The 25,458-nt window shown below is 40.9% G+C and overlaps 2 protein-coding genes across 2 annotated transcripts in view; one reads left to right on the forward strand and one right to left on the reverse strand.

Annotated features, from left to right (window-relative positions):
• CHEK2 (checkpoint kinase 2) overlaps window positions 1–25,458 on the reverse strand; it is a 47,040-nt gene that overhangs the window by 14,763 nt on the left and 6,819 nt on the right. Inside the window, exons 3-8 of the mRNA XM_081286165.1 lie at window positions 21,334–21,458; window positions 21,069–21,216; window positions 16,320–16,410; window positions 13,041–13,149; window positions 5,446–5,499; window positions 9–70 (exon numbers count right to left, since the gene is read on the reverse strand). Coding sequence (XP_081142291.1) covers window positions 9–70; window positions 5,446–5,499; window positions 13,041–13,149; window positions 16,320–16,410; window positions 21,069–21,216; window positions 21,334–21,458 — 589 coding nt within the window. The remainder of the gene's footprint in view (window positions 1–8; window positions 71–5,445; window positions 5,500–13,040; window positions 13,150–16,319; window positions 16,411–21,068; window positions 21,217–21,333; window positions 21,459–25,458) is intronic.
• LOC308643944 (polyadenylate-binding protein 4-like) lies at window positions 8,091–10,923 on the forward strand. The gene is given in 3 exon segments (XM_081284477.1): window positions 8,091–9,993; window positions 10,129–10,358; window positions 10,360–10,923. Coding segments are annotated over 3 exon segments (1,836 nt in total). The 5' UTR covers window positions 8,091–8,600; the 3' UTR covers window positions 10,573–10,923.

Here is a 25,458-nt window from a genome sequence, read left to right on the forward strand (position 1 = left end):
CTACTTACAATTCCAAAACAATGTAATAATCTTCTGCATCAAAAAAGTTTTTAATCTTGATGATGCAAGGCTAAAAAAAAAAAAAGAGAGAGAGAGGAAAGAATGAAAACAAGTGAGAAACTCCCAAGAAGGAAACCACAAAAGCCACAGAATTTGAGACATCTGCCCAGGGAGTCGGGAAGCCCAGGCCCAGGCTTGGGCCCACTGACTCTGGTAGCTTTGAAGTCGGGGGTGGGGGTGTGGAATCTGACAGACTGACTCTTCCGTGAGAAAATGGAAGAAACAGTCCACACCCTGCCATGACAGTGAGGAGCGGGTTCATATTTCACATGAGGATGTCCTACCGAGGAACAAAGGCCAGTCTCTTCCCAGCCTTCCTCCTCCAGCCCTAAAACAGAGGCATTGAAGGAACCGGGTGACACTCTGAAGAGCAATATGAATGAAAAAGCAGGCCAGGTGCAGAGCCAGGCCACACTGCTAGGCAGAGATCACCCAGCTCCAGTTCTAGAACCAAAGGGAATGGGACCCCATGTGACAAGAGCCTCCCATTGTGCCAAGGAAAGAGGAAAATTCTAGTTTGATAATTTTATAAGTTAAATTATTTTTCCATTATATTCTAGTTGTAGATGGACACAATACCTTTATTTTATTTATTTATTTTTATGGGGTGCTGAGGATGGAACCCAGGGCGTCACCCGTGCCAGGCAAGCGTTCCACCACTGAGCCACAATCGCAGCCCTGTTATTTCCTAAGAACTTTTAAGCACACTTGGAGGTAGGGGACAGAGACACAGTGGATGAGAGTTGTGACCTCTGACCACGGCAGAGAGCACAGAACACTGAGGGTAAGGGAGCAGTATTGTACGTTTTTAAAAGTCCATATTTAATATTATGACTTCATACTTAGCAGAGCTATTTTTTCACAGTACATAGCCAACTTCAGGTGGCTGTCAACACATGCCTGTATTCCCAGCTAATGGGGAGGTGGAGGTCGTAATCCTGAGCCAAGTTCGAAACAAACCAGTTCCCCACTCCTGGCCTATGATCACTGTATACTACTTGACTCTACATGAGCAATTTTATTACACAATAATGAAAACACTCAGGGCTGGGGTTGTGGCTCAGTGGTAGAGCACTTGCCTCACATGTGTGAAGCACTGACTTCAATTCTCGGCACCACATAAACAAACCAATAAAATAAAGGTCTATCAACAACAACAACAAAAATTTTTTTAAATAAAACACTGACTACTCCTTGTAAGAAAAGAAAGAACAGCTAAAATCTTCATATCCCATAACAGGAAGCCAACAGGCTATTTAAAGTGGATAAACCAAGAGACAATGGTTTATACATATTATGTACAAACATGGAGGCAAATTCTAGCAAAAAGCCAAGAAAGAGTTTTTAAATATTTATAGAGAGGAGGATTAGGAGGAATGAGAAGTTGCTGGTTTGTGCAAAATTATTAATACTATTTGACTCTTTAGATTATGAACTTGTGATGCCTTGGCCAAATTATTTTTTAAAGGAGAAGCAGAAGAAAACTCATAAATGGAGAAGATGACTAGATTAGAAGGGAAAATGGGAACTGCTTGGTTCCTCTTGGCATCAAAATGTGCAGTGCAGAGGGCTAGGGTTGTAGCTCAGTGGTGAAGTGCTTGCCTGGCACGTATGAGGCCCTGCAATTAATCCTCAGTACCCCATAATCATGAATAAAAAAGTAAATAAAATAAAGGTATTGTGTCCATCTACAACTAAATAAATAAACAAACAGCGGGCAGGAAATGCTCCAGGAAACTGCTAAGAAATATATCAGGGACCTAATCATTTGGGAATGGATGGGGCCAAGAGCTGACTGAATGTAAAGAGGTCCCCAAAAATCAAAGCCATGAACTGTCTCTAGTCTTTCCTACCCAAGGTCACTGGCTAGGGCTGTCACAGATAAAAGTGTCTCTCTAACAGGAACCAGAGACTATTAACCCAGACTTTCCACTTAGGTCACACGGGGAAAAGAGCTCAAGGAATCCAGCTCACGACCATGATCTCAGCCTGTTCTCTGTGCTGAAAGCTTTAGGAGCAGACCCACAGAAGTCTCACGCTGACCTTGTGAGGTAAGTATCCTTATTGTTTCCATTACACAGATGAGCAAACAGTGGCTCTGAAAAGTGGATGACCTTCTCAAAGCCAGGAGGCGGTACAAATGAGCTGGGAGCTCAGGTCTGTCTCCACACTAGACAGAAGACACGGGGGAAGGGGTGAACTGCTCCATCTTGGCTCAACACTGCCTGGGCCTAGAAGATAGTCTTGGCCCACTAAGTGTTTGACAATTGACCAAATCAGTGTTGGACAACTAAGGCCAGGTTCTTGGGCTATGGAGACATTGTCCCCAAACACCCAAATGTTAGCCATGGATCCATGTTAAATTCCCAAGGTTCCAAATGCTCCAGGAAACGGCTAAGAAATATGAGAGGGACCTAACTAACTGTTAGTGTTCTAAACAGCACTGGACACTGGATTTGTATATATGTTATGTTTGAGGATCATCTGACATCAGAGAAACTCCTCTGAGAATTCTTAGTGTTTATTTTAAGGGTATGTTTGATGCAATCCTACCCCTAGAAAACTAGATGGCTCTGCTCTTCCCCCTACCGCCCCCCCGCAGGACTAGGGATTGAACCCGTAGGTACCTTATCACTGAGCTACATCCTCCACCTTTTCTATTCTTGATTTGAGATAGGGTCTCACTGAGTTGCCAAGGGTGGTCTTTTTTTTTTTTTTTTACCTTTATTTGTTTATTTTTATGTGGTGCTGAGCAGCAAACCCAGTGCCTCACACATGCTAAGCAAGTGCTCTACCACTGAGCCACAACCCCAGTCCCCCAAGGGTGGTCTTGAACTTGCCATCCTACTGCCTCAGCCTCCCAAGTCACTGGAATTACAAGAGTCACTGAGACTTTAAACATACCCCACATGCCTTAAAGAGAGCTCTGCTCTTTAAAGAGGCTTCCAAGCTCTTGGAAAAAAGACCTGGCAAGCTGGGGTACAACACTATAGTCCCAGCTACTTAGGAGGCCAAGGCAGGAGGATCACTTGAGCCCAGGAGTCAAAGGCCAGGTTGGGCAATATAGAGAGACCCCATGCCTTCCACTCGCCACCAAAAGACAAAATTCAAAGAGTACACAGAAGAAGTTACAAAGAAATTTTTAAAAGATGGGGCTGAGGGGGCTGGGGATGTGGCTCAAGCGGTAGCGCGCTCGACTGGCATGCTTGCGGCCCGGGTTCGATTCTCAGCACCACATACCAACAAAGATGTTGTGTCCGCCAATAACTAAAAAATAAATATTAAAATTCTCTCTCTCTCTTTCCCTCTCTCACTCTCTCTTTAAAAAAAAAAAAAAGATGGGGCTGAGGTTGGTGGCTCAGTGGTAGAGCACTTGCTCAACACATGTGAGGCACTGGGTTGGATCCTCAGCACCACATAAAAATAAGAAAGTAAAATAAAGGTATCATGTCCATCTGTAATAACAACAACAACAAAAAATCAAAAATGTTTTAAAAAATTATTAAAAGAAAGCCAAGCAGGAAGATCAGTCCCTCAGATTCCCACGGTTTACCAGCTCCTTGCACAGGATTCTCAAGGAGCCTATGGAAGTATTTTGTCAAGGTAATGATTGTATTCTTGTTCTTGGTTTCTCCCTGTTCTTTGAGGAATTTGGGGAGGTATAAGAAAAGAAATTTTCTTGTTGTTTAGAGAATAAAAACCAGAATAAGATAATCATAGTCAAACAGTAGACAGACTACAGGATTTGTTTCAAGTGCAGGGACTACTGAGCTTATGACATGGCTGCTCATGAATTAATGAGGAAACTGAAAGAACCAATAAACAGAAAAGCAGGATCAGACCACATTCTAATTTTTCTTCTCACCTTTTTCAAGTGACATACCTTCCGCTGACACTGAGTCAAAGTCTTCATCGAGACAATGTCATCATTGTACAAAAGAGGGAACTATTTATACCCAAAGAGGCCACTGACACACCACTTTTATCAGATATAAGGATAGGATGTTGTCATTATTTGATTTATCTGGGTCACTCCAAATAAAATGTATTTTAGGGTGTTAAAACTTCAGGTATAACCAGGCACAGTGGCACACACCTATAATCCCAGCTACTCAGGAGGCTAAGGAAACAGGATCACAAGTTCAAGGCCAGCCTGGGAAACTTGGGAAGAGCTTCTCTCAAAATAAAGAATAAAAAGGGCTGAGGATCGGGCAAGGGATGTGGCTCAGTGGGCAGAGAGCTTGCCTAGCATGCAAGAGGCACTGAATTCGATCCCCGGCAGGCACCATATAAAAATAAACAAATAAAATAAAGATATTGTGTCCATCTACAACTAAACAAAAACAAAAACAAAGAAACAACAACAACAACAAAAAAAAAAAAACGGCCGGGGATGGAGCTCAATGGCACAATGCTTGCCAAGCATGTGTAAAACTCTGGGTTCGGCTGGGCATGGTGGTGCACGCCTATAATTCTGGCAGCTCCGGAACCTGAAGCAGGAGGATCGTGAGTTCACACCAGTCTCAGCAATGGTGAGGCGCTAAGCAACTCAGTGAGACCCTGTCTCTAAATAAAATACAAAATAGGGCTGGGGATGAGGCTCAGGGGTTGAGTGCTATTGGGTTCAATCCCCAGTAACCTAAAATAAATGAAATAAAATAAAGCCATGGGTTCAATCCCCACTACCACCCAAATAAATAAATATTTTAAAAATTCAGGTATTTTTAAATTTACTAAAATTAGCATTGTCTTTGCAAACATAATCAGTTGATCAATTCTCTATAAGATAGAATAATTTTATTTTATTTCTCTACAAGAATAACTCAGGGGGCTGGGGCTGTAGCTCAATGGTAAAGCTCCTGCTTTGCATGTGTGAGGCACTGGGTTCGATCCTCAGTACCACACAGAAACAAATAAGGATACTGTGTGTTCATCTACAACTAAAAAAATGGAAAAAAAAAAAAAAAAGAATAACTCAGGCTAGGCAGGGTGGCACACATATGCAGTTCAGCACTCATGAGGCTAAGGCAGGAGGAAGGTTTGAGCCCAGGAGTTCAAGAGACCAGTGTGGGCAACATAGCAAGAGCCCATCTTAACCAAAAAAAAAAAAAAAAAAAAGAAGAAGAAGAAGAAGAAGACCTCAGCAGAAATGTCATCAGGCAATTATTTAATCATAAAACCTTTATGCAATATTGCCCTCAAAATTTTGGAATTAAACTCTTCCAAGCTAAACGAGAGCTAGGTGTTTGAGTATCCATGCATGTGCACATAGAAATTAAAGAACCCAGGTCAACACTAACTGCATCACGTTGAAATACTTTACATTCTTCCATATTTAGAGATAAATAAATTTAAATATGAGCCATGTCTTACAGCAATACTTACATGATTTAGTTTTTTCAAGATTTCTATTTCAGTTTCAACATTGAGAGCTGGATCCTTTAATAAACAGAAAAATATTAGTTTACTAATAATAACAATAATGGCCAATATTTTTAAAATGTTACAGTTATACTTAATTGACTGCCTGAGATCCAAACCAGGCTATATTTAATGCAAAGAAACCCAGACCCAAAATACAATGAATTAAATAACTCAGCTAAAATCATTCTGCAAATTGCTTCGCAAATTATAAGCAGTCAATAAATGCCCAGGCCCTGTGCTAAGCTCTTTATTCATTCGAATCATCTCACATAAGCCTCATAATCCTCAACTGAAGAGGATTCTATAATTACCCCCATTTTACAAATGGAGCAACTAGGGTTCAGAAAAGGGAAGACATGGGCCAGGGCTGTAGCTCAGTGGTAGAGCACTTGCCTCGCATGTGTGAGGCAGTGGGTTCGATCCTCAGCACCACATAAAAATAAATAAATAAAGATATTGTGGGTAATGTCTTCCCTTTATTTTTTTAGTAAAAAATAAAGGGAAGACATTACCCACAGTTCCACTGCCAGAGAAATGTGTTTCCATTGTTTGCATCTGTAACCAGTAGCCAGTAAGCTATACTTATCTCATTAACTATGGAGTTATTTACATTTATAAAAAAGATGACAGAGGGGCTGGGGTTGTGGTTCAGCGATAGAGTGCTTGCCTAGCACATGCAAGACACTGGGTTCAATCCTCAGCACCACGCAAAAATAAATAAATAAAATAAAGGTAGTGTGTCCAACTACAACTAAAACATATTTTTAAAAAATGATGGGGGCCGGGGCTGTGACTCAGCGATAGCACATATGCTTGGCAAGTGTGAGGCACTGGGTTCGATCCTCAGCACCACGTATAAATAAATAAAATAAAGGTCAATCAACAACTACAAAAAAAAATTTTTAAAAAAATGATGAAAGAGCTGGGTGTGGTGGCACACACCTGTAATCCTAGTGGCTCAGGAGGATCATGAGCACAAAGCCAGCCCCAACAACTTAGTGAGCCTTAAGCAACCTAGTAAGACCCTGTCTCAAAATAAAAAGTAAAAATCGGGGCTGGGGATGTGACTCAGTAGTTAAGTTCAGCCTGGGTTCAGCCCCTGATAAGAAAAAAAAAAAGAAAATAAAGAAAGAAAGAAATGAAGTCCATGAAGAAGCAGGTGTTTAATGAAACTGTATGAAAAAAATGTCAGGTAAAATTTCTGAGCAGACAAAAGTTCCAACTTCAACCATAAGCTGACAATGTTCACTGGAGCGAAGCCAGACAGCCCCAGCTACTCAGGAACCTAAGGCAGGAAGACTGCTGGAGCCCAGGAATTCAAGGCCAACCTGATCAACATGGTGAGACCTTGTCCCATCCCATCCCCCGCAAAATTAGAGAGCAAGTTGAGTTAAATAACTCCACTTCCCAGGTTACACCCTCCACAAGCAAAGAGGATATAAAGTGACATATTTATGTAGAATGGACTTCTGCTAAGAAACCCCAGATGTTTAATTTTTAAAGCCTGCCTCTTCCTGTAATCCATTACTCATTACCACACCAGGGTGTACATACTCTGAAAAAAGAGAGGTCACAAAGAGTCCAATTTGACTCAAAGAAGGAAACTAAGAAGTAAAATTTTATTCTCAGTTCTAACAATCTGGTAGATATTTTCTTCTCCCCAAAATGGGAAGCAAATCTAGAATCACAAGGGAAAAGATCCATAACAAAGGGAACACAGAAAGGAAATTCCTCTTGCCATGCAAGAACAGCATTGTCTTGAGGGGAAGAAAAAGATCTTTAAAGAATGTTAAAATATAATACTCAGGGGCTGGGGATATAGCTCAGTTGGGTGAAGTCCTTGCCTCACATGTACAAGGCCCTAGGTTCAATCCCCAGCACTACAAATAATAATAATAAGACCACCCAGAAACAATTGGCCACAAAGAAAAATATTATTAGGGGCTGTTTTTCTATCACTTTGTCCAGTCACATGTGGACAGATCAATCAATATATCTGGCTACTTCACCTCTATAGTGAATGTGGACTACAGAAAATGTAATAAAATGAATAGCTACTAGGCTGGGGGTAGGGCTCAGTGGTAGAGCACTTGCCCAGCATGTGTGAGGTACTGGGTTCAATCCTCAGCACCATATAAAAAAGTAAATAAATAAAATAAAGTTATTTTAAAATTTTTTTAAATGAATAGCTACTATGGAGAAATAATTTCAATATTTTAAAATTTAAAAATATGAAACTCCTCTCTCCGCCCCGGGTCGCCGCCATCTGCGCCGCTTTCGGGCTCAGTAGCCTGAAGCAAAAAAAGAGAAAAAGATTAAAAAAAAAACCTGAAAACGCTTCAAAACCTTATAAAAAAAAAAGAAAAGGAAAAGAAAAAGCGAGTCCTCTTCGGAGAGCCCGCGGGGAAGTCACTTTCGCACGCTTCCGGCCTGCCCGCGCCCGCCGCCGCCACCGCGCTCGGCGTCCGTCGGTGTCCGTCCGTCGGTCCGGTGGTGAGCAGCCCGCTCGCCCGCCCGCGCGCCTCCGTCCGTCCGTGCGTCCGCGCCGCGTGGCAGCCCCGCGCCCTCGCCCCCGTCGCCGCCGACCGGCGCACCGCGTGTCCGTGCTGCCCTTCGCTGCCGCCTCCCGCCCGGGGCTGGCCGAGTCGGCACCCGCAAAGATTTAGTTTCCCTCTTCCCTGGCTGTTGTAATCTTAAACCTCCGTGAGCCCGGGGCCTATATTTATCGAGAAACGCGTGTCCCCAAGGCCGCCGTGGGTAGCATCTGGCTGCCTCTTGAAGAATTTTTGACCCCAAGGAAGGGGATTCCCCGCTTTTATTCCCCTTAATTTTTGGAATTTGGAGCTTCGAGCCAGGACAGCTGGAAACTACAAACTCCCGGAGAGGGCCATATTGTTTTTGAGAGCCTTTGTCTGAGGTTTTGCGGTCCCGTGTGAGCTGCCCGAACTCTCTCGTCCTGCCTCTGAGCCTCCCTGCTGCAGCTTCTTCCCAGCCTCGCTCTGTGCCACCTGTGAGCCGCGGCGTGGGCCACGGCTCCGAGAGAAGCCCCTTTTGTCCTGCGGTGGGCCCCGTAAGAAGTCCTCCTGGCGGGGCTCGGGGTGGTGGGGAGCGGGGAGATGAACGCTGCCGCCAGCAGCTACCCCACGGCCTCCCTGTACGTGGGCGACCTGCACTCGGACGTCACCGAGGCCATGCTGTACGAAAAGTTCAGTCCTGCCGGGCCTGTGCTGTCCATCCGGGTCTGCCGCGATATGATCACCCGCCGCTCGCTGGGTTATGCCTTCCAGCAGCCAGCTGACGCTGAGCGGGCCTTGGACACCATGAACTTTGATGTGATTAAGGGAAAGCCAATCCGGATCATGTGGTCTCAGAGGGATCCCTCTTTGAGAAAATCTGGTGTGGGAAACGTCTTCATCAAGAATCTGGACAAATCTATAGATAACAAGGCACTTTATGATACTTTCTCTGCCTTTGGGAACATTCTGTCCTGCAAGGTAGTGTGTGATGAGAACGGCTCTAAGGGTTATGCCTTTGTCCACTTCGAGACCCAAGAGGCTGCCGACAAGGCCATCGAGAAGATGAATGGCATGCTCCTCAATGACCTCAAAGTGTTTGTGGGCAGATTCAAGTCTCGAAAAGAGCCGGAAGCTGAACTTGGAGCCAAAGCTAAGGAATTCACCAATGTTTATATCAAAAACTTTGGGGAAGAAATAGATGATGAGAGTCTAAAAGAGCTGTTCAGCCAATTTGGTAAGACCCTAAGTGTGAAGGTGATGAGAGATCCCAGTGGAAAATCCAAAGGCTTTGGCTTTGTGAGTTATGAAAAACATGAAGATGCCAATAAGGCTGTGGAAGAGATGAATGGAAAAGAAATCAGCGGGAAAGTCATATTCGTAGGCCGTGCACAGAAGAAAGTAGAACGCCAGGCTGAATTAAAAAGGAAATTTGAGCAGCTCAAACAGGAGAGAATTAGTCGATACCAGGGGGTGAATCTCTACATTAAGAACTTGGATGACACCACTGATGATGAGAAATTAAGGAAAGAGGTTTCTCCTTTTGGATCAATCACCAGTGCTAAGGTAATGCTGGAGGATGGAAGAAGCAAAGGGTTTGGGTTTGTCTGCTTCTCATCTCCTGAAGAGGCAACCAAAGCAGTCACTGAAATGAATGGACGCATTGTGGGCTCCAAGCCACTGTATGTCTTGGCCCAGAGGAAGGAAGAGAGAAAGGCTCACCTGACCAACCAGTATATGCAACGGGTAGCTGGGATGAGAGCACTCCCTGCCAATGCCATCTTAAATCAGTTCCAGCCTGCAGCTGGTGGCTACTTTGTGCCAGCAGTTCCACAGGCTCAAGGAAGACCTCCATATTACATACCTAACCAGTTAGCACAGATGAGGCCTAATCCACGCTGGCAACAAGGTGGGAGACCTCAAGGCTTCCAAGGAATGCCAAGTGCTATACGTCAGTCTGGGCCTCGTCCAACTCTTTGCCATCTGGCTCCAACTGGTAATGCTCCGGCCTCTCGTGGCCTTCCTACTACCACTCAGAGAGTCGGGTCTGAGTGCCCGGACCGCTTGGCTATGGACTTTGGTGGGGCTGGTGCCGCCCAGCAAGGGCTGACTGACAGCTGCCAGTCTGGAGGTGTTCCAACAGCTGTGCCAAACCTTGCACCACGTGTTGCAGTTGCTGCTGCTGCTCCTCGGGCTGTAGCACCATACAAGTATGCCTCTAGCGTCCGCAGCCCTCACCCTGCCATACAGCCTCTGCAGGCACCCCAGCCTGCAGTCCATGTGCAGGGGCAAGAGCCCCTGACCGCCTCCATGCTTGCTGCAGCACCACCCCAGGAACAGAAGCAGATGCTGGGTGAACGTTTTGTTTCCACTTATCCAAACAATGCATTCAAACCTGGCTGGAAAGATCACAGGAATGCTGCTGGAGATTGATAACTCTGAGCTGCTACACATGCTGGAGTCCCCTGAGTCTCTCCGCTCCAAGGTGGATGAAGCTGTGGCGGTTCTACAAGCTCATCATGCCAAGAAAGAAGCTGCCCAGAAGGTGGGCGCTGTTGCTGCTGCTACCTCTTAGACGAGGAAAAACCAGTTCAAAAGCCAAATAATAACCCCTGGTGGAAATCAGCTCAAGGTTTGAAGACTTCCTAGCTTGTCCTATGGACCTCAACATCAAGAACCACAAGTTGCAAATTTATTAGGTCATTTTGTATCAAAAGGTCAATTACGAAAACGCCTAGAATTTTTCAATTATAAGAATATATTCTTCTGGGTTCTACTATAGCCCAGACAGTGTTAATTTTTTTTTCTACTATGGGATTTGGTCGTTACCTGCCTCCCCCTGAAATTGGTTTTATTTGATGTACCCAAGTCTTAAGTTTCGCAATAAAGAAAAAAAATCTCCACAAAAAAAAAAAAAAGAAAAGAAAAAAAATAAAAATATGAAACTCAGAGCTGGGATATAGCTTCAGAGATAGAGCACTTACCTAGCATGTGTGAGGCATTTGGTTCAATCCCCACCACATAAAAATAAATGAATTAAATAAAGGTATTGTGTTCATCTACAACTAAAATATATCTTTAAAAAAAAAAAAGGAAAAAAAGGGCTGGGGATGTGGCTCAAGCGGTAGCGCACTTGCCTGGCATGCGTGCGGCTCGGGTTCGATCCTCAGCACCACATACAAACAAAGATGTTGTGTCAACCAAGAACTAGAAAATAAATATTTAAAAAAAAATTCTTTCTCTCTCTCTCAAAAAAAAAAAAAAAACCTTAAATAAAAGGAAAAATAAATTTAAAACTAACCCATAAATAACAAGATACTCACTGGCACATCACCCAAAAGAGCAAACAACTAGGAATTACCTAAATGACCAACCAGAGAAACTGCTGGGTAAATCATCATAAGTTGGGACAGCTCCTTCTTTGTGGATGACTTTGACAAAGTCTACAAATCTGTCCCCAGGATCATCCAGAGCATCTTACAGAGTTCTCCTCACAGTGTCCCAACTTCAAGTTAAAGGAGGCAAAGCACATCTGCACATCCCTTGCTGCTCTTCTGCTGATTCTGGACAACCCCAGTACCTTCTGGGTCACACGAGGTGGGAAAGGCGTGGGTAAAATACCAGCCTTGGGTAAACACGTGCACTGCTACTGCTCTTTGCCTCTTGGTTTTTGATACTTCAAAACTTGGAGTCAGAAAGAAGATCACCAATTTGTAGAATGAGCCACAGTGATACATTATTTTGAGGTTGCTGGGGATTTTACATTTTTGATTTCTGTTGTCAAAATCAGTGGTCAGAATGGAGTGCAGCACTCGTGACAGGCTCACACTGAGGTTTTCTGAGATTTTATTTTAATTTCTCATTAGAACCCTATAACCCTCAACAAGTTTCATTTGTGCTATGAACATAAGAGTTGCTTAATTAGGGCTGGGATTGTAGCGCAGTGGTAGAGTGCTTGCCTTGCACACACAAGACCCTGGGTTTGATCCTCAGCACCTCATAACATAAATAAATAAAAATAAAGATATTGTGTCCATCTACAACTAAAAACAAATATTAAAAAAAAAGAAGAGTAGCTTAATTAACCCTTTGAAAGGACTGCACGCCAAAAGTAAAAATCAGGATAGAAGTTGATGAAATGAGCCAGGAGCAATGACACATGCCTATAATCCCAGCAACTTGGGAGGCTAAGACAGGAGGATTACAAGTGCAAAGACAGCCTCAGCAAGGGCGAGGCCCTGAGCAACTCAGTGACCCTGTCTCTAAGTAAAATTCAAAATAGGGCTAGGGATGTGGCTCAGTGGTCGAGTGCCCTGAGTTCAATCCCTGGCACAAAAAAAAAAAAAAAAAAAGAAAGAAAGAAAGAAAGAAAGTTGATGAAATGAAGAGTCAGTTATCACAAGGGATGAATGTGCTAAGGGAAAAGTCTATGCTATCCTGCATCCTGCATTCATGGAAAAGCAGAATACCCAGCTGTATACAACACAATTGAAACCACTGAGAAACATGAATTCATATGAGCCAAAAAAGAAGAGAAAGAAAAATTGAAAACAGCTATAAGACTGTAACAGTCACTCTCTAATTTCAAATCTGGTAAAAACAATCTTGCAACAACTTTGAACTGGAATAAACAATCAAAAATTATTGGAACAAAATTATCTATAAGTAACAATTTCTAGATTAATCAAAAGATACTTAAATTTTTCAATGTTCTTTGACAGTCACAAATTACTATCTGAGCAGTCAGTTGTTCCTGAGACTGAAAACAGTCATCTCACAATGATTTGGGGGATGTTATGAAGAAGCTATAAAAAGCTGCAGCTGGGCACAAGGGCGCACGCCTATCATCCCAGCATCTCGGGAGGCTGAGGCAGGAGGATCACAAATTCAAAGCCAGCCTCAGCAACTTAGCCAGACCCTGTGTCAATATAAAAGATAAAAAGGGCTGGGGATGTGGCTCAGCAGTCAAACACCCCTGGGTTCAATCCCAGTATCAAAAAAAGGAAAAAGCAGAGCTACCCAGCCAGAAACACAGGTACTTACTGCCTCTCTCGAAGAGCCAATAGCAAATTTCCTTTTGCTGATGATCTTTATGGCGACTTTCTTACATGTTTTCCTCTCAAAAGCCAGTTTTACCTCTCCACAAGCACCACTAAAAGGAAAAACAGAGTGATATGGGGGATGTTTTTAATCATGAGACCCACCGTGCCTATCTTCCTCTACCATTAGAAGTTAAGATAGTCTATATAAACAACCCTTTTACTGTCCCTATTTTCAGAGGACACAGTGAAACCTCACCAAGGTGAAAGGTAAGTGGGGCATCCAACCACACTGAGTCAGCTCCAAATACCAGTTCTGAGCTGATACAGAATTAATCTTATTACAGCCCCAAATTATGAAATGATCAGAAAGACAATAAAAAATTGAGAAATTTATCTCAGAAGTCAGAGACATCCACTGCAAGAGTCATCGCAGGTCAAAAAGGAACCCCCCAAACAAGAAAACAGAATCTGTACATGAATTACTTTCGTTGGTACATTTCTCTGTCCTCACTCTCTGTCTTAAAAGGAAAGTGAGGGGCTGGGGAGCTGGCTCCATGGTAGAGCACTTACCTAGCATGTGTAAGACCCTGAGTTCCATCCCCAGCACCAGAAGCAAAAAAAAAAAGAAAGTACAGTTGGGCATAGGTGGCACATGCCTGTAATCTCAGTAATGGAAGGCTGAGACAGGAGGATCACAGTGTGAGGCTAGCCTCAGAATTAGTAAGACCCGCAGCAACTTAGTGAGGTCTCAAAATAAAAAAGGACTGGTGATGTAGCTCAAAGATAAAGCCCTTGGGTATGGGGGTGAGTGTACATAAACAGTTGATTTAGCAAGAACTGCTTTCTACATCAAATCCAAAAGTATTGCACAATTAACCTGCTTGCTCTCCTATAGGATTTCAAATTAATTGGGATACTACTAACGAGGAAGGAATGCTTATCCAGGACATCAGGCAACACACTCTTAATCCCAAGTAGGATCAGTTCTCCAAAGCCTGGCTCAGCCCAAGGTAACAGCTATCAAAGTATCAATCATCCATTATCTGCCTGAAGTGGATTATTAGACTACTATAACTACCGTTGGTTCTGAAGGAGTGAGGTGAGGGGTTTACCAAGACACTTTTTTGTTTTATTAAATGTACATGACAATTTACCAGTCATTTTATGTCTACAACTTGGTCACATGAAGTATATTCACAATGCTCTGTAACCACCACCATCTAGTTCCAGAACTTTCTCATCAGCCTAAATGAAAACCCCATACCTGTTACACAATGAAGCAGTCACTCCCCATTCTCCCCGTCCCCAGCAACCACTAATCTGCTGTCTCCACTGATATGCCTATTCTGAATATCTCACAACAATGAAGTCATATCCTGTGTGGCCTTTATTTATTTATTTATTTATGTATGTATGTTTGGGTGCTGGGGATTGAACCCAGGGCCTTGTGCTTGTGAGGCAAACACTCCACCAACTGAGCTATATCCACAGTCCCCTGTGTGTGGCCTTTTGTGTCTGGCTTCTTTCACTTAACATACGCTTTCAAGGTTCATCTAGGCTATAACATCTATCAGCACGTTATTCTTTTTTTCTCTCTCTCTTTTTTTTTTTTTTTTGAGACTGGGTCTCACTATGGTACCCAGGCTAGTCTCAAACCCATAACTCAAGTGATCCTCCCAAGGAGATAGGACACACACTCGGGCCACACACAGGAATAACATAGCATCGGGCTACTTCCTTCCTTCTTTTTTCCTTTCTTTTCTTATTTTTGGTACTAGAGATCTAACTCAGGGGCACTTGACCACTGAGCCACATCCCCAGCCCTATATTGTATTTTATTTAGAGATAGGGTCTCACTGAGTTGCTTAGCACCTCTGTATTGCTGAGGCTGGCTTTGAACTCATGATCCTCCTGCCTCAGCCTCCCTCCCCAAGCTGCTAGGATTACAGGCATGCACCACTGCCCCCAGCTTCATACCTTCTTATACCTGAATGATCTACCATTATGTAGAAATACCACTTCTGGTTTAACCAGCTATCTTTTGATAGACATCTATTTGGGGGTTTCTACCTTTTGTGAATAGTTCCTTAAACTCTAAGTATAAGCAACAAAAGAAAAATGAAAAAAATGAGAATTCATCACTGAGATAAAGCTCTTATAAACATTTGTGTACATGTTTTTGTTTGTACACCTGCCCATAGTGGCCTCAAACTTGTGATCCTCCCGCCTCGGCTTCTCAAGATGCTAGGAGACAGGCGTGCACCACCATGACTGATCTCAAATTCAACTTCTAGTACAGGAAATATCAGTAGATTTAGGCCACACAAACCAAGCTCTTTGTGCTCCTTAATGGTTTATTTATTATTTTTTAATTGTTTTTCAGTGCCTGGAATAAAACCTTGGGCCTCGTTCATGCTCAAGTGTCTCCCTCTGAACCACATTCACAGCCCTTTCCTCAGTAATTTTTAAGAGCTTAAAGGGTCTGAATCTGAAAATCTTGAGAACTTTGCCCAAGGTTACATTCAACAGTTGTATTACTTCATGTCCCAAGATGGTACAAATTCTGAACAGTGCAGAAATACAATAATTGTGGGTTTGGGGAAGGTGATAGAAATGTTCTATAACTGATTATGGTGATAGTTTCACAACTCTGTGAATACAGTAAAAACCACTAAATTGTACCCTTTATCATGCTGGGAATTGCACCTAGAGTCTCATGCTAAATTGTACAATCAATTTAAAAGAATGAATTGGGCCTGGGGATAGGGGCACGGTACTGGACTATGGTGCATCAAGGAGCCCAGGACTACAAAAAAAAGAAGAAAAAAAAAAGGACAAAGTACATGGTATATGAATTACAGTTCATTAAAAGCTGCTTTTAAAAAGTTATCATCAAGCCTGGTGTGGTAGTGCATGCCTGTAATCCTAGTGACTCAGGAGACGGAGGCCAGCCTCAGCAACTTAGTGAGGCCCTAAGTAACTTAATGAGACCCTATCTCAAAATAAAAACCTTACAGGTCTAGGGATGTAGTTCAGTGGTAAAGTACCCCTGAGTTCAATTCCCAGAACCAAAAAAATAAAGTTGTCAATAAAATTTGTAAGGAAAGAGTTCATTTCAATTGATCATCATCATATCAATCAATAATATACCTATCACAAATAGTTTCCCTACAACTATATTATGAACAGATTATGAATGTCATAAAATCAGGAATGAAAAACTAATGACAAACGTATAGGAAAAAAGTGAACTTCAATTTATATAAGAAAAAAACTTTACCTTCCAAGAGTTTTTGACATGATGTACTCATCTCTTAACTCCTTAGGATAAACTGACTGATCATCTACAGTCAGATCCAAAAATACAAAAACTAAGGGGATAAAAAGGGCAGAAATGTGCTTATTAATTCATAACAACTAGAAAATTAATTAATTCTAAAATATAGTTATATGGAATAGTACACAAATGTTTTTGATTATATTTAACACATAACCCTGAAGGAATTATTTAGCTAGGCAAAGGCATGTTATAAAACCCCTGAGAAATGATAATCAAATATCATCCTTCATTGGAAATACACAGCACTGAGCTCACAATAGTACAGGAAACGTATAACATAATGGCTGCTCACATTCATTGACCTCGGAATATTAATTAATTGCACTAATACAAAATACCCATGCAGCTTACCACAGGCCCAGAACAAAAAAGCAATTAATTTAAAAACAGGCCAGTACTGACCACACTCATATTATCCTCTCTCAGACATTTCTACATTGACCTATCTGGTATTTTATGGTACAAACCATCTTGAACCTATTTGTAAAGTTAAATAGCATTGTCTAAACTAATCCCTTTTATTTCTACATTTTTAAGGCTGTATCTCAAAAAATAAAATCACTCATTTAGGGAGATTCGAATGGCAGATTAGAGGATGCATTCCTAGTTGCCCAAGATTCAAGCCGCAGTGCTTGGGATTAGACCCGGACTTTGTGCGTGTGCTAGACAAGCACTCTCTCACTGGGCTACATCCCCAGGCCTCACATTTTACTTTGCCTTAATATATAATTTATACTAGTTTGTACATAAGAAACACATAACACTACATTTCCACTTGTCCCATCCACACTTTGTAGTATTATCACCGTATATTTTAAAGCTACATGTTGAAATGCCCTCAATATAACATTTGCATTAAAAATAAATAAAACTGTTCATTTAATAATTCAACAATCCCATCAATGCCAAATGTGCATTCAGTTATGAGACACCTCATTTCTACAAAGCCTCCAATAATAAATTTGTACCTGCCTATAATGTTGTGTTGTTGTTTTTGGTTTATTTGTTTGTTTTTTAATATTGTTAGTTATGGATGGACACATGCCTTTATTTGGTTTATTTAGTTTTTGATGTGGTGCTGGGGGTCAAACCCAGTGCCTCCTGCATGCTAGACAAGAGCTCTCCCACTGAGCCACAACCCCCGCCCCCTATAATGTTTTGAAAGAGTGAAATTGGTTAAGACCCTTGAGTTTCTGAGATTTCAGGTGAAGGGTTTGGCCCTCCCTACAACAACCTTAAAACCCAGCCTCTGGGGCTGGGGATGTGGCTCAAGTGGTAGCGCGCTCGCCTGGCATGCGTGCAGCCCGGGGTTCGATCCTCAGCACCACATACCAACAAAGATGTTGTGTCCGCCAAAAACTAAAAAATAAATATTAAAAAATTAAAAAAAAAAAAAAACAGCCTCTGGCACAGACACCAGTTACCTGAGTGATTCCAGGCTAAGGAAAAGACAGTAGGAGCTGACACTTCCCTGATGTCCACCCAGGGACGAATCCCCCTTTATGCCTGTGGCTATTTATGAACTTATATGTTCCAGTGGCATCTGAAACAGGGAAATTTGAGGGGTTCTAAGAATGCTTTTCTCCTCAAATGTCAAGGTCTGCTTCAGAGACTACAGTTTCCCACACAAACCAGGAAGGGAAATGCACCCAAGTTTAGCTGGGTTGAGTTTAAGGTTAAGATGGAGAAGTGAGGATTTTAACAGGGAAACAAATCCCCCAATCAAAGGAGGCAGCCTCTACTCAGAGCCTGCAGATCCCCAGATTGCAGGTCTGTAGGCTCGCCGCAACCAACTTAAAAAAAAAAAAAATCTAAACTTTCGAGTTATAAAAATTGGCAAACACCTAAAAAAAAGTCTGTAAGCCAAGAAATAATAATAAAACAAAATCAGAAATAAAATACAAAACAAAAAAAGGAAGAAAGAAAATATCTGTTGGCTAAATGCAAGTTCACAGAGCACCTGTTTGGTCTACATTATCAGGGCCACCTTTGACCTATATGACATCTTTGTTCAAATTAGAAAAAAATGAATAGATCTGTTCTACAACAACCATAGTTAATAATGACATGCTATCTTCTTGAAAAATCACTAAAATAGATTTTAAGTATTTTTATCGCAAAAAAATGTTAATAATGTGAGGTAACTGTGGGTGTCAATGTGAACTAAGTATATTCACATACTTTTTTTTTTTTTTTTAAGAACAAGAGCTTGAAGCCAGGGGTGCTCAACAACTAAGTCACAACCCTAGCCCTTTTGAATTTTTTTACTTTGAGACAGGTCTCACTAAGTTGCTGAGGCTGGCTTTGAATTTTAAATCCTCCTGCCTCAACCTCTTGAGCTGCTGGGATTATAGGCATGCATAAAAACTGTACATACATATGGGATACCATGTGATACATCATGCTGTATACATATACTAAAACATCATATTGTATGTGACAAATACATACAGTTTTATGTCAAATAAAACAAACTAAAGTTTTTCTCAGTATTTAAAAAAGAGAAAAAATTTAAAAAGGTGTCCCTTAGATGACTAGGCAAAAGGTGGCACACTGCCTGACCAGAAGAGACCCAATGTTGTCCCAACTGTTCCTTCTGCTAGGTGACCAAAAAAAGCAAAAACTGCCATTACCCCAATTATAAGAATCAGACAGAACACAAAGTAGTCAGAAACAGGGAAAATTGTCAATCATAAAATGCAGTTTTGGAGACTAGGATAGCTCAGTGTGTGTTACAAGCACAAAGTCCCAGGATCAACTGCACACACCAAAAATAATTAGATGCATTTTACGATGCTTAATATAGTTACAGTTGCCAGATGTCAGTCTGAAGATGACTGCACAAGAATCACCTTTTTAAGGACTCCCCCCCAACACACACACAGTACTAAGAATCAAACCCAGGGATGTTCTACTGCAGGGTCTCACTAAGCTGCCCAGACAGGCCTTAAACTTGTGATCCTCCTGCCTCAGTCTCTCCAAGTAGCTGGGATTACTGGCATGTACAACCATGCCAGGCTTTGTTGTGATTTTTCAAAATATTTTTTTTAGTTGTAAATGGACAAAATACCTTTATTTTATTTATTTATTTTTATGTGGTGCTGAGGATCAAATCCAGTACCTCACAGGTGCTAGGCAAGTGCTCTACTACTGAGCCACAACCCCAGCTCCTGCTATGATTTTTCTTTTTCTTTTTTTTTTTTAAGAGAGAGTGAGAGAGGAGAGAGAGAGAGAGAGAATTTTTAATATTTATTTTTTAGTTCTCGGCGGACACAACATCTTTGTTGGTATGTGGTGCTGAGGATCGAACCCGGGCTGCACGCATGCCAGACAAGCGCGCTACCGCTTGAGCCACATCCCCAGCCCCTGCTATGATTTTTCAAATATCTAGAACTACTGGATCAAAATCTGTAAGAGTGCTTATGTGAACCTCTATATTTAAACTCTCTCTCTCTCTCTCTCTGTCTCTCACACACACACACAAATACACACAAATTCATTCTCTCTCTCTCTCTCTCCAAGTCATTCTGCTCTCAGATGGTTTCTGGGAAGTTCTATGGTTTATTAATTAAAGATGAAAAGTTTTCCTGAACTATGGCTGTGGCTCAGCGGTAGAGCTCTCACCTAGCATGTGTGAGACTCTAGATTCGATCCACAGCACCACAAAAAATAAAATAAAGATATTGAGTCCATCTATAACTAAAAAACAAATATTAAAAAAAAAGTTTTTCTCTTGCTCCAAGATTTGAAATCACTATGAGCTACTTTTAATTCTGCAGGTCAATTATCAATTTTTCTTATCAATCATTCTTTCCATTCTGCCCTAAGTGACAACTGTTTGTTTTAGATATGATATTCATGAAATTTCATAAGTGAATGTTTTTAAAATGTCTTATAAAATTTATAAAATGCTACCTGATAACAATCAACAGCTTCAGTTGCACAAGACCACTATGTGGTATTTAAGAAGGTGGGCTGGAGGTGTAACATACTGGCAGAGTATTTGCATGGACCCTGGGTTTGATCTCCAGAATCACAAAAGAAAAAAAGAACAGAAAGCTGAGTGCTCTAAATTGAGCTCTTAGAGAAACACTCAGCCTAATGCCTGGCATGTAAAAGGAGCTCAAAGAGTGTATGCAGAAATGCATGAATGGAAGAAATGAAGAAAGGAAAGATGGGACCGGAGTAGTGGCTCAGTGGTAGAGCACTTGCCTAGTATGTGTGAGGCCCTGGGTTCGATCCTCAGCACCACATAAGAATAAATAAACAAAATAAAGGTATTTTAAAAAGGAAAGAATGAGGGAGGAAGAGAGAGAGGAAGCAAGGGAGGAGAGAGGGAAGGAGGATGAATTAATAGCCTCCAACAATAATAACACATATATCTAAAGCAGATATGGCATAACAATCAGATATGGCATAACAATCAATCAAAGAACTGTAATTTATTTTAACCAATAAGATAATTCAATTGACAACACATGGCTTTAAATAAAGCCAACCAAACCTAAGAAAATCTGTCTGGATAGAACTTTTTCATGATTTAAAAAGGCAACTAGGGCAATAGAATTAAATCTTGCATGCTAACTAAATTTTACCCACTTAAATGGTGCCCTATAAATTCACAAAGTTAATTTTCCTTTTACACAGGAGGGGAAAGAAAATCCAGTAAACATAAGATAATAATGTTACCTTTATTTCTACATAGTGAAAGAGCAATTTCAGAATTGTTACTCAAAGGACGGCGTTTTCCTTTCCCTACAAGTTCTGTGTTTACAAAGGTTCCATTCCCACTGTGATCCTCTAGGTAGGCGATGTAAGAGTTTTTAGGACCCATTTCCTAAAATAGAGAACATTTTATTTCGAAGTTTAACAGCCGGGATTTATAGTTGGAAGACATCCAAGAGCAATGACCAGATTACCAGCTCTCCCAAGTATACGGACATTTGTCACTTACCCTGAAAATCCGGAAGTGCTTCTTGCTATACGTCCGGTATTTATTTGTCGTTTTCAGCAGTGGTTCATCAAAACAATAGTCACAGCTTTTATCCCTCCCAAACCAGTAGCTGTCATTAACACACTCTGCAATACAAAAGCACATGCTGGAGCTGTACATTGCAAGTATCAACACCTTTAAAAATTGCCCATAAAATCTACTTGTAGGAAAACAGCCTGAGGTGGCAATCTATAAATTTGATTATCAAAAGTTTGTAAGATTAAAAATTCGAGGGGAGGAGCCAGAGGGTATAGCTTAGTAGCACAAGGCATACTTAGCATACTAAAAGCCCTGGGTCAATCTCCAGCAGGACTCCCCATCCCCCCAAAACAAAATAATTTAAAAACTCTGCATGGGTGGGGAACACAAAATTCTACGATTTAATAAGGAATGGCTAATCTATAACCATGAAGCAACATGCAGTCATTAAAACTTAGTTATTTTAATGACTTGGGAAAATACTATATAATAACTTCTGCTCATTCCCGTCCTAAGGCTTCCTACCACATTTAATATAAAAATTATGCTCTTCCTTATGGCCTGATTGATGCTCAGGGTCTGGCCTTGCCTCCATTCCAGCCTCACCTTGGACACCTATTCCTTTGCTGGCTACACCCAGTCCCACTAGCTGGGAGAAATTTGTTCTGTGGCCTTTCCCTAACTACCCAAAAGGCTCATTCCCTATTGCTTTTTGTGTCTGGCCTCAAATATCATCTCTCATTCAGTTTTCTATATAAGCAGCCTCCCATTTCACCATCCACTTGTCAGGATAAGGTACCCTGCTTTATTTCACTCTACATGCAGGCCATAACTGGAAGTTATTCCACCTTCCCCTGAGAGAACATAAAGCCTAGCGGGCAGCATGGGACGCTTGATAGGAGCAAGAGTCTAGGTGTGGTGCTGCCACCTGTAATCCCTGAGACTTGGAGGATTGCAAGTTCGAGGCCAGCCTGGGCAATTTACTGAGACCCTCAGCAATCTGGTAAGATCTTCAGCAACTTAGCAAGTCCTGTCCCAAAGTAAAAAATAAAAGGACTAGGGATTGTGGAAAATTAACCCTGGGTTCAATCCCCAGTGGTTTAAAAAAAAAAAAAAAAAAATACAGCTCCAGCACCTGGGACAATGAGGAAATCATCAGCAAATTCGTATCACAAAGGACTAACTTCCCCAATAAAAGTACTGATTCTATAAATCAACAAAAAACAAACCTAGACAAAATGAGTAAAGTATATGAAGAAACAATTTATAAGGAAAAAAATACAACGAGCACTAACATGAAAAGATGGCCAAGTTAACTCAATACAAGAAAATTTTGAAACTAAAAATATATTAAGTATCTATGTTTTATCTACTAGATTAATAAAAATCCAAAAGTCTCATGCTACAGTTTTAGCGAGAGGTCTGGAAGAGCAGGTACTTCACACACTGACCACAGAAAGAACAAAATTTATACAAATTATATACAACTGTCTAGCGAGAATAATTTGGAAAGATCTATCAAAATTACACATGCAGTCACTTCACATCCACAAAGATGGCTATAATTAAAAAAAAAAAAAAAAAAAAAAAGCTGGGCATGGTGGTACAAGCCTGTTAAACCCAGCAGCATGGGAGGCTGAAGCAGGAGGATAGCAAATTCAAAGCCAGCCTCAGGGGCTGGGGATGTGGCTCAAGCGGTAGCGCGCTCGTCTGGCATGCGTGCGGCTCGGGTTCGATCCTCAGCACCACATACCAACAAAGATGTTGTGTCCGCCGAGAACTAAAAAATAAATATTAAAAAATCTCTCTCTCTCTCTCTCTCTCTCTCTCTCTCTCTCTCTCTCTCTCTCTCTCTCTCTCTCTCTCTCCCCCCCCTCTTACTCTCTCTTTAAAAAAAAAAAAAAAAAAAGCCAGCCTCAGCAACAGCTAGGTGCTAAGCAACTCAGTGAGACCCTATCTCTAAATCTCTAAATAAAATACAGAATAGGGCTGGAAATGTGGCTTGGTGGTCAAGTGCCCTTGAGTTCAATCCTTGAGTTCAAAAAAAAAAAAAAAGTGATAGAGCACTTGCCTAGCACATATGAGGCACTGGTTTAATCCTCAGCATTATATTGAGAATAAATAAATAAAATAAAGGTATTGGGTCCATCTACAACTAAAGAAAAAAGACTCAAATTTACAAATTTATTAAAAGTATTAAAAAAAGAGTAATATGAACAACTGTACAACAAAATTAGGTGAAACAGATATTGAAATACACAGAAGTCTAAAGAGATAAAAATTATCAAATAATGACACAAGGGGCTGGGGCTGGGACTCAGTGGCAGAGTACTTGCCTCGCACATGTGAGGCACTGGGTTTGAGCCTCAGCACCTCATAAAATAAATAAATAAAATAAAGGTATTGTGTCCGTGTATAACTAAATATATATATATTTAGTTATACATATATATATATATATATATATATATATATATATATAGTTTTCATATATATATATAAAACTGGCACAAGAAGAAAATGTTAACAGAACCATAAAAGTAAAGAAATGGCGGGGCTGGGATTGCAACTGAGCAGTAGAGCACTCACCTAGCATGCTGGGTTTGGTCCTCAGCACCACATAAAAATAAAATAAAGGTATATTATATATAAAGGTATATATAGTTATATATATAACTAAAACAAAAATTTTTTTAAAAAAGTAAAAAAATGGAATTAGTCATCAAAACACTCCCAACACAGAAGAGCCTATCCCCAGATGACTTCACTTTAAATTCTCCTAAACATTTAAAGAATATCAATTCTGCCAAAAAACCAAAGATATCATGAGAATACTACAAACCAATATCTATTATGAATGCAGATGCAAAAATCCTCAATAAAATAGCCAACTAAATCTAACAACATACAAAAATAGTGTATGTGTACAGATGGATAGAGAGAGAGCGAGCCAGCCAGGTGTGTCTAGAGTCCCAGCTACTCGGGAGACTCAGATGAGAGGATAACGAGCTCATAAGCTCAAAACCAGTCTGGGCAACAGCAGAAGCCCCCATCTTCAAACTAATAAATGAACAAAAGACTGTACATGACTGAGAACCCAGGAAAGTATGATTCAATTAACATCTGAAAACCAACTAATGTAATACACAGTAACAGTAAACCACCAGACAAAAACCACAAAGTCATCTCAATAGACACAGAAGAAAAAAAATTAGGGGGTGGGGAGATACCAGAGATTGAACTCAGGGACACTCAACCACTGAGCCATATCCCCAGCCCTATTTTGTATTTTATTTAGAGAAAGGGTTTCACAGAGTTACTTAGCACCTCACTTTTGCTGAGGCTGGCTTTGAACTCATGATCCTCCTGCCTCAGCCTCTTGAGCCACTGGGATTACAGGCGTGCACCACTGCACCTGCCTCACAGAAGAAATTTTAACAAGTCCAACAGCCCTTTACAATGAATGAATGAATGAATGAATGAAAGAAAGAAAGAAAAAGGAAAGAAAAGAGAAGAAAAAACTAGAAATAGAAGACAGCTTTGTCAACTTGAGAAGGAGCACTCATGAAACACCCAGAGATATCATCACACTTCAGGGCAAAAGACTACAACCTTTCCCCTTAACATTATAAACAAGGCAAGAATCAAAGTTCTCACCACTTTGATTCAACATTCTACTAAAAAAGATCAATATACAAAAATCACCTGTACTTCTATATATTAGCAATGAACAAACCTAAAATGCAATTCAGAAAAGAATTCCATTCAAAATAGTAAAAAAGTAATAAAACATCTGGAAACAAATTTAACAAAAGAACTGCAAATCCTATGGTCTGAAAACTACAAAACGCCACTGAAAAATAATTAAAAGACCTATATAAATGTTCATAGAATGGAAGACTTAATATTGATGGCCTGGGGATCTGGCTCAGTGGTAGAGTACTTACCTAGGATGTGTGAGGCCCTGGGTTCAATCTTAGCACCAAAAAGGAAAACTTAATGTTATGAGGCAATACTTTCAAACCCATCTACAATTCAACACAATCCCTCTAAAAACCCTGATTATATTTGTTTGCAGAAATTAACAAGCTCACATTAAAATTCTTT

The sequence above is a fragment of the Spermophilus citellus genome, assembly GCF_964194105.1.
Source record: "Spermophilus citellus genome assembly, chromosome: 3".
NCBI classification, from domain to species: Eukaryota; Metazoa; Chordata; class Mammalia; order Rodentia; family Sciuridae; genus Spermophilus; species Spermophilus citellus.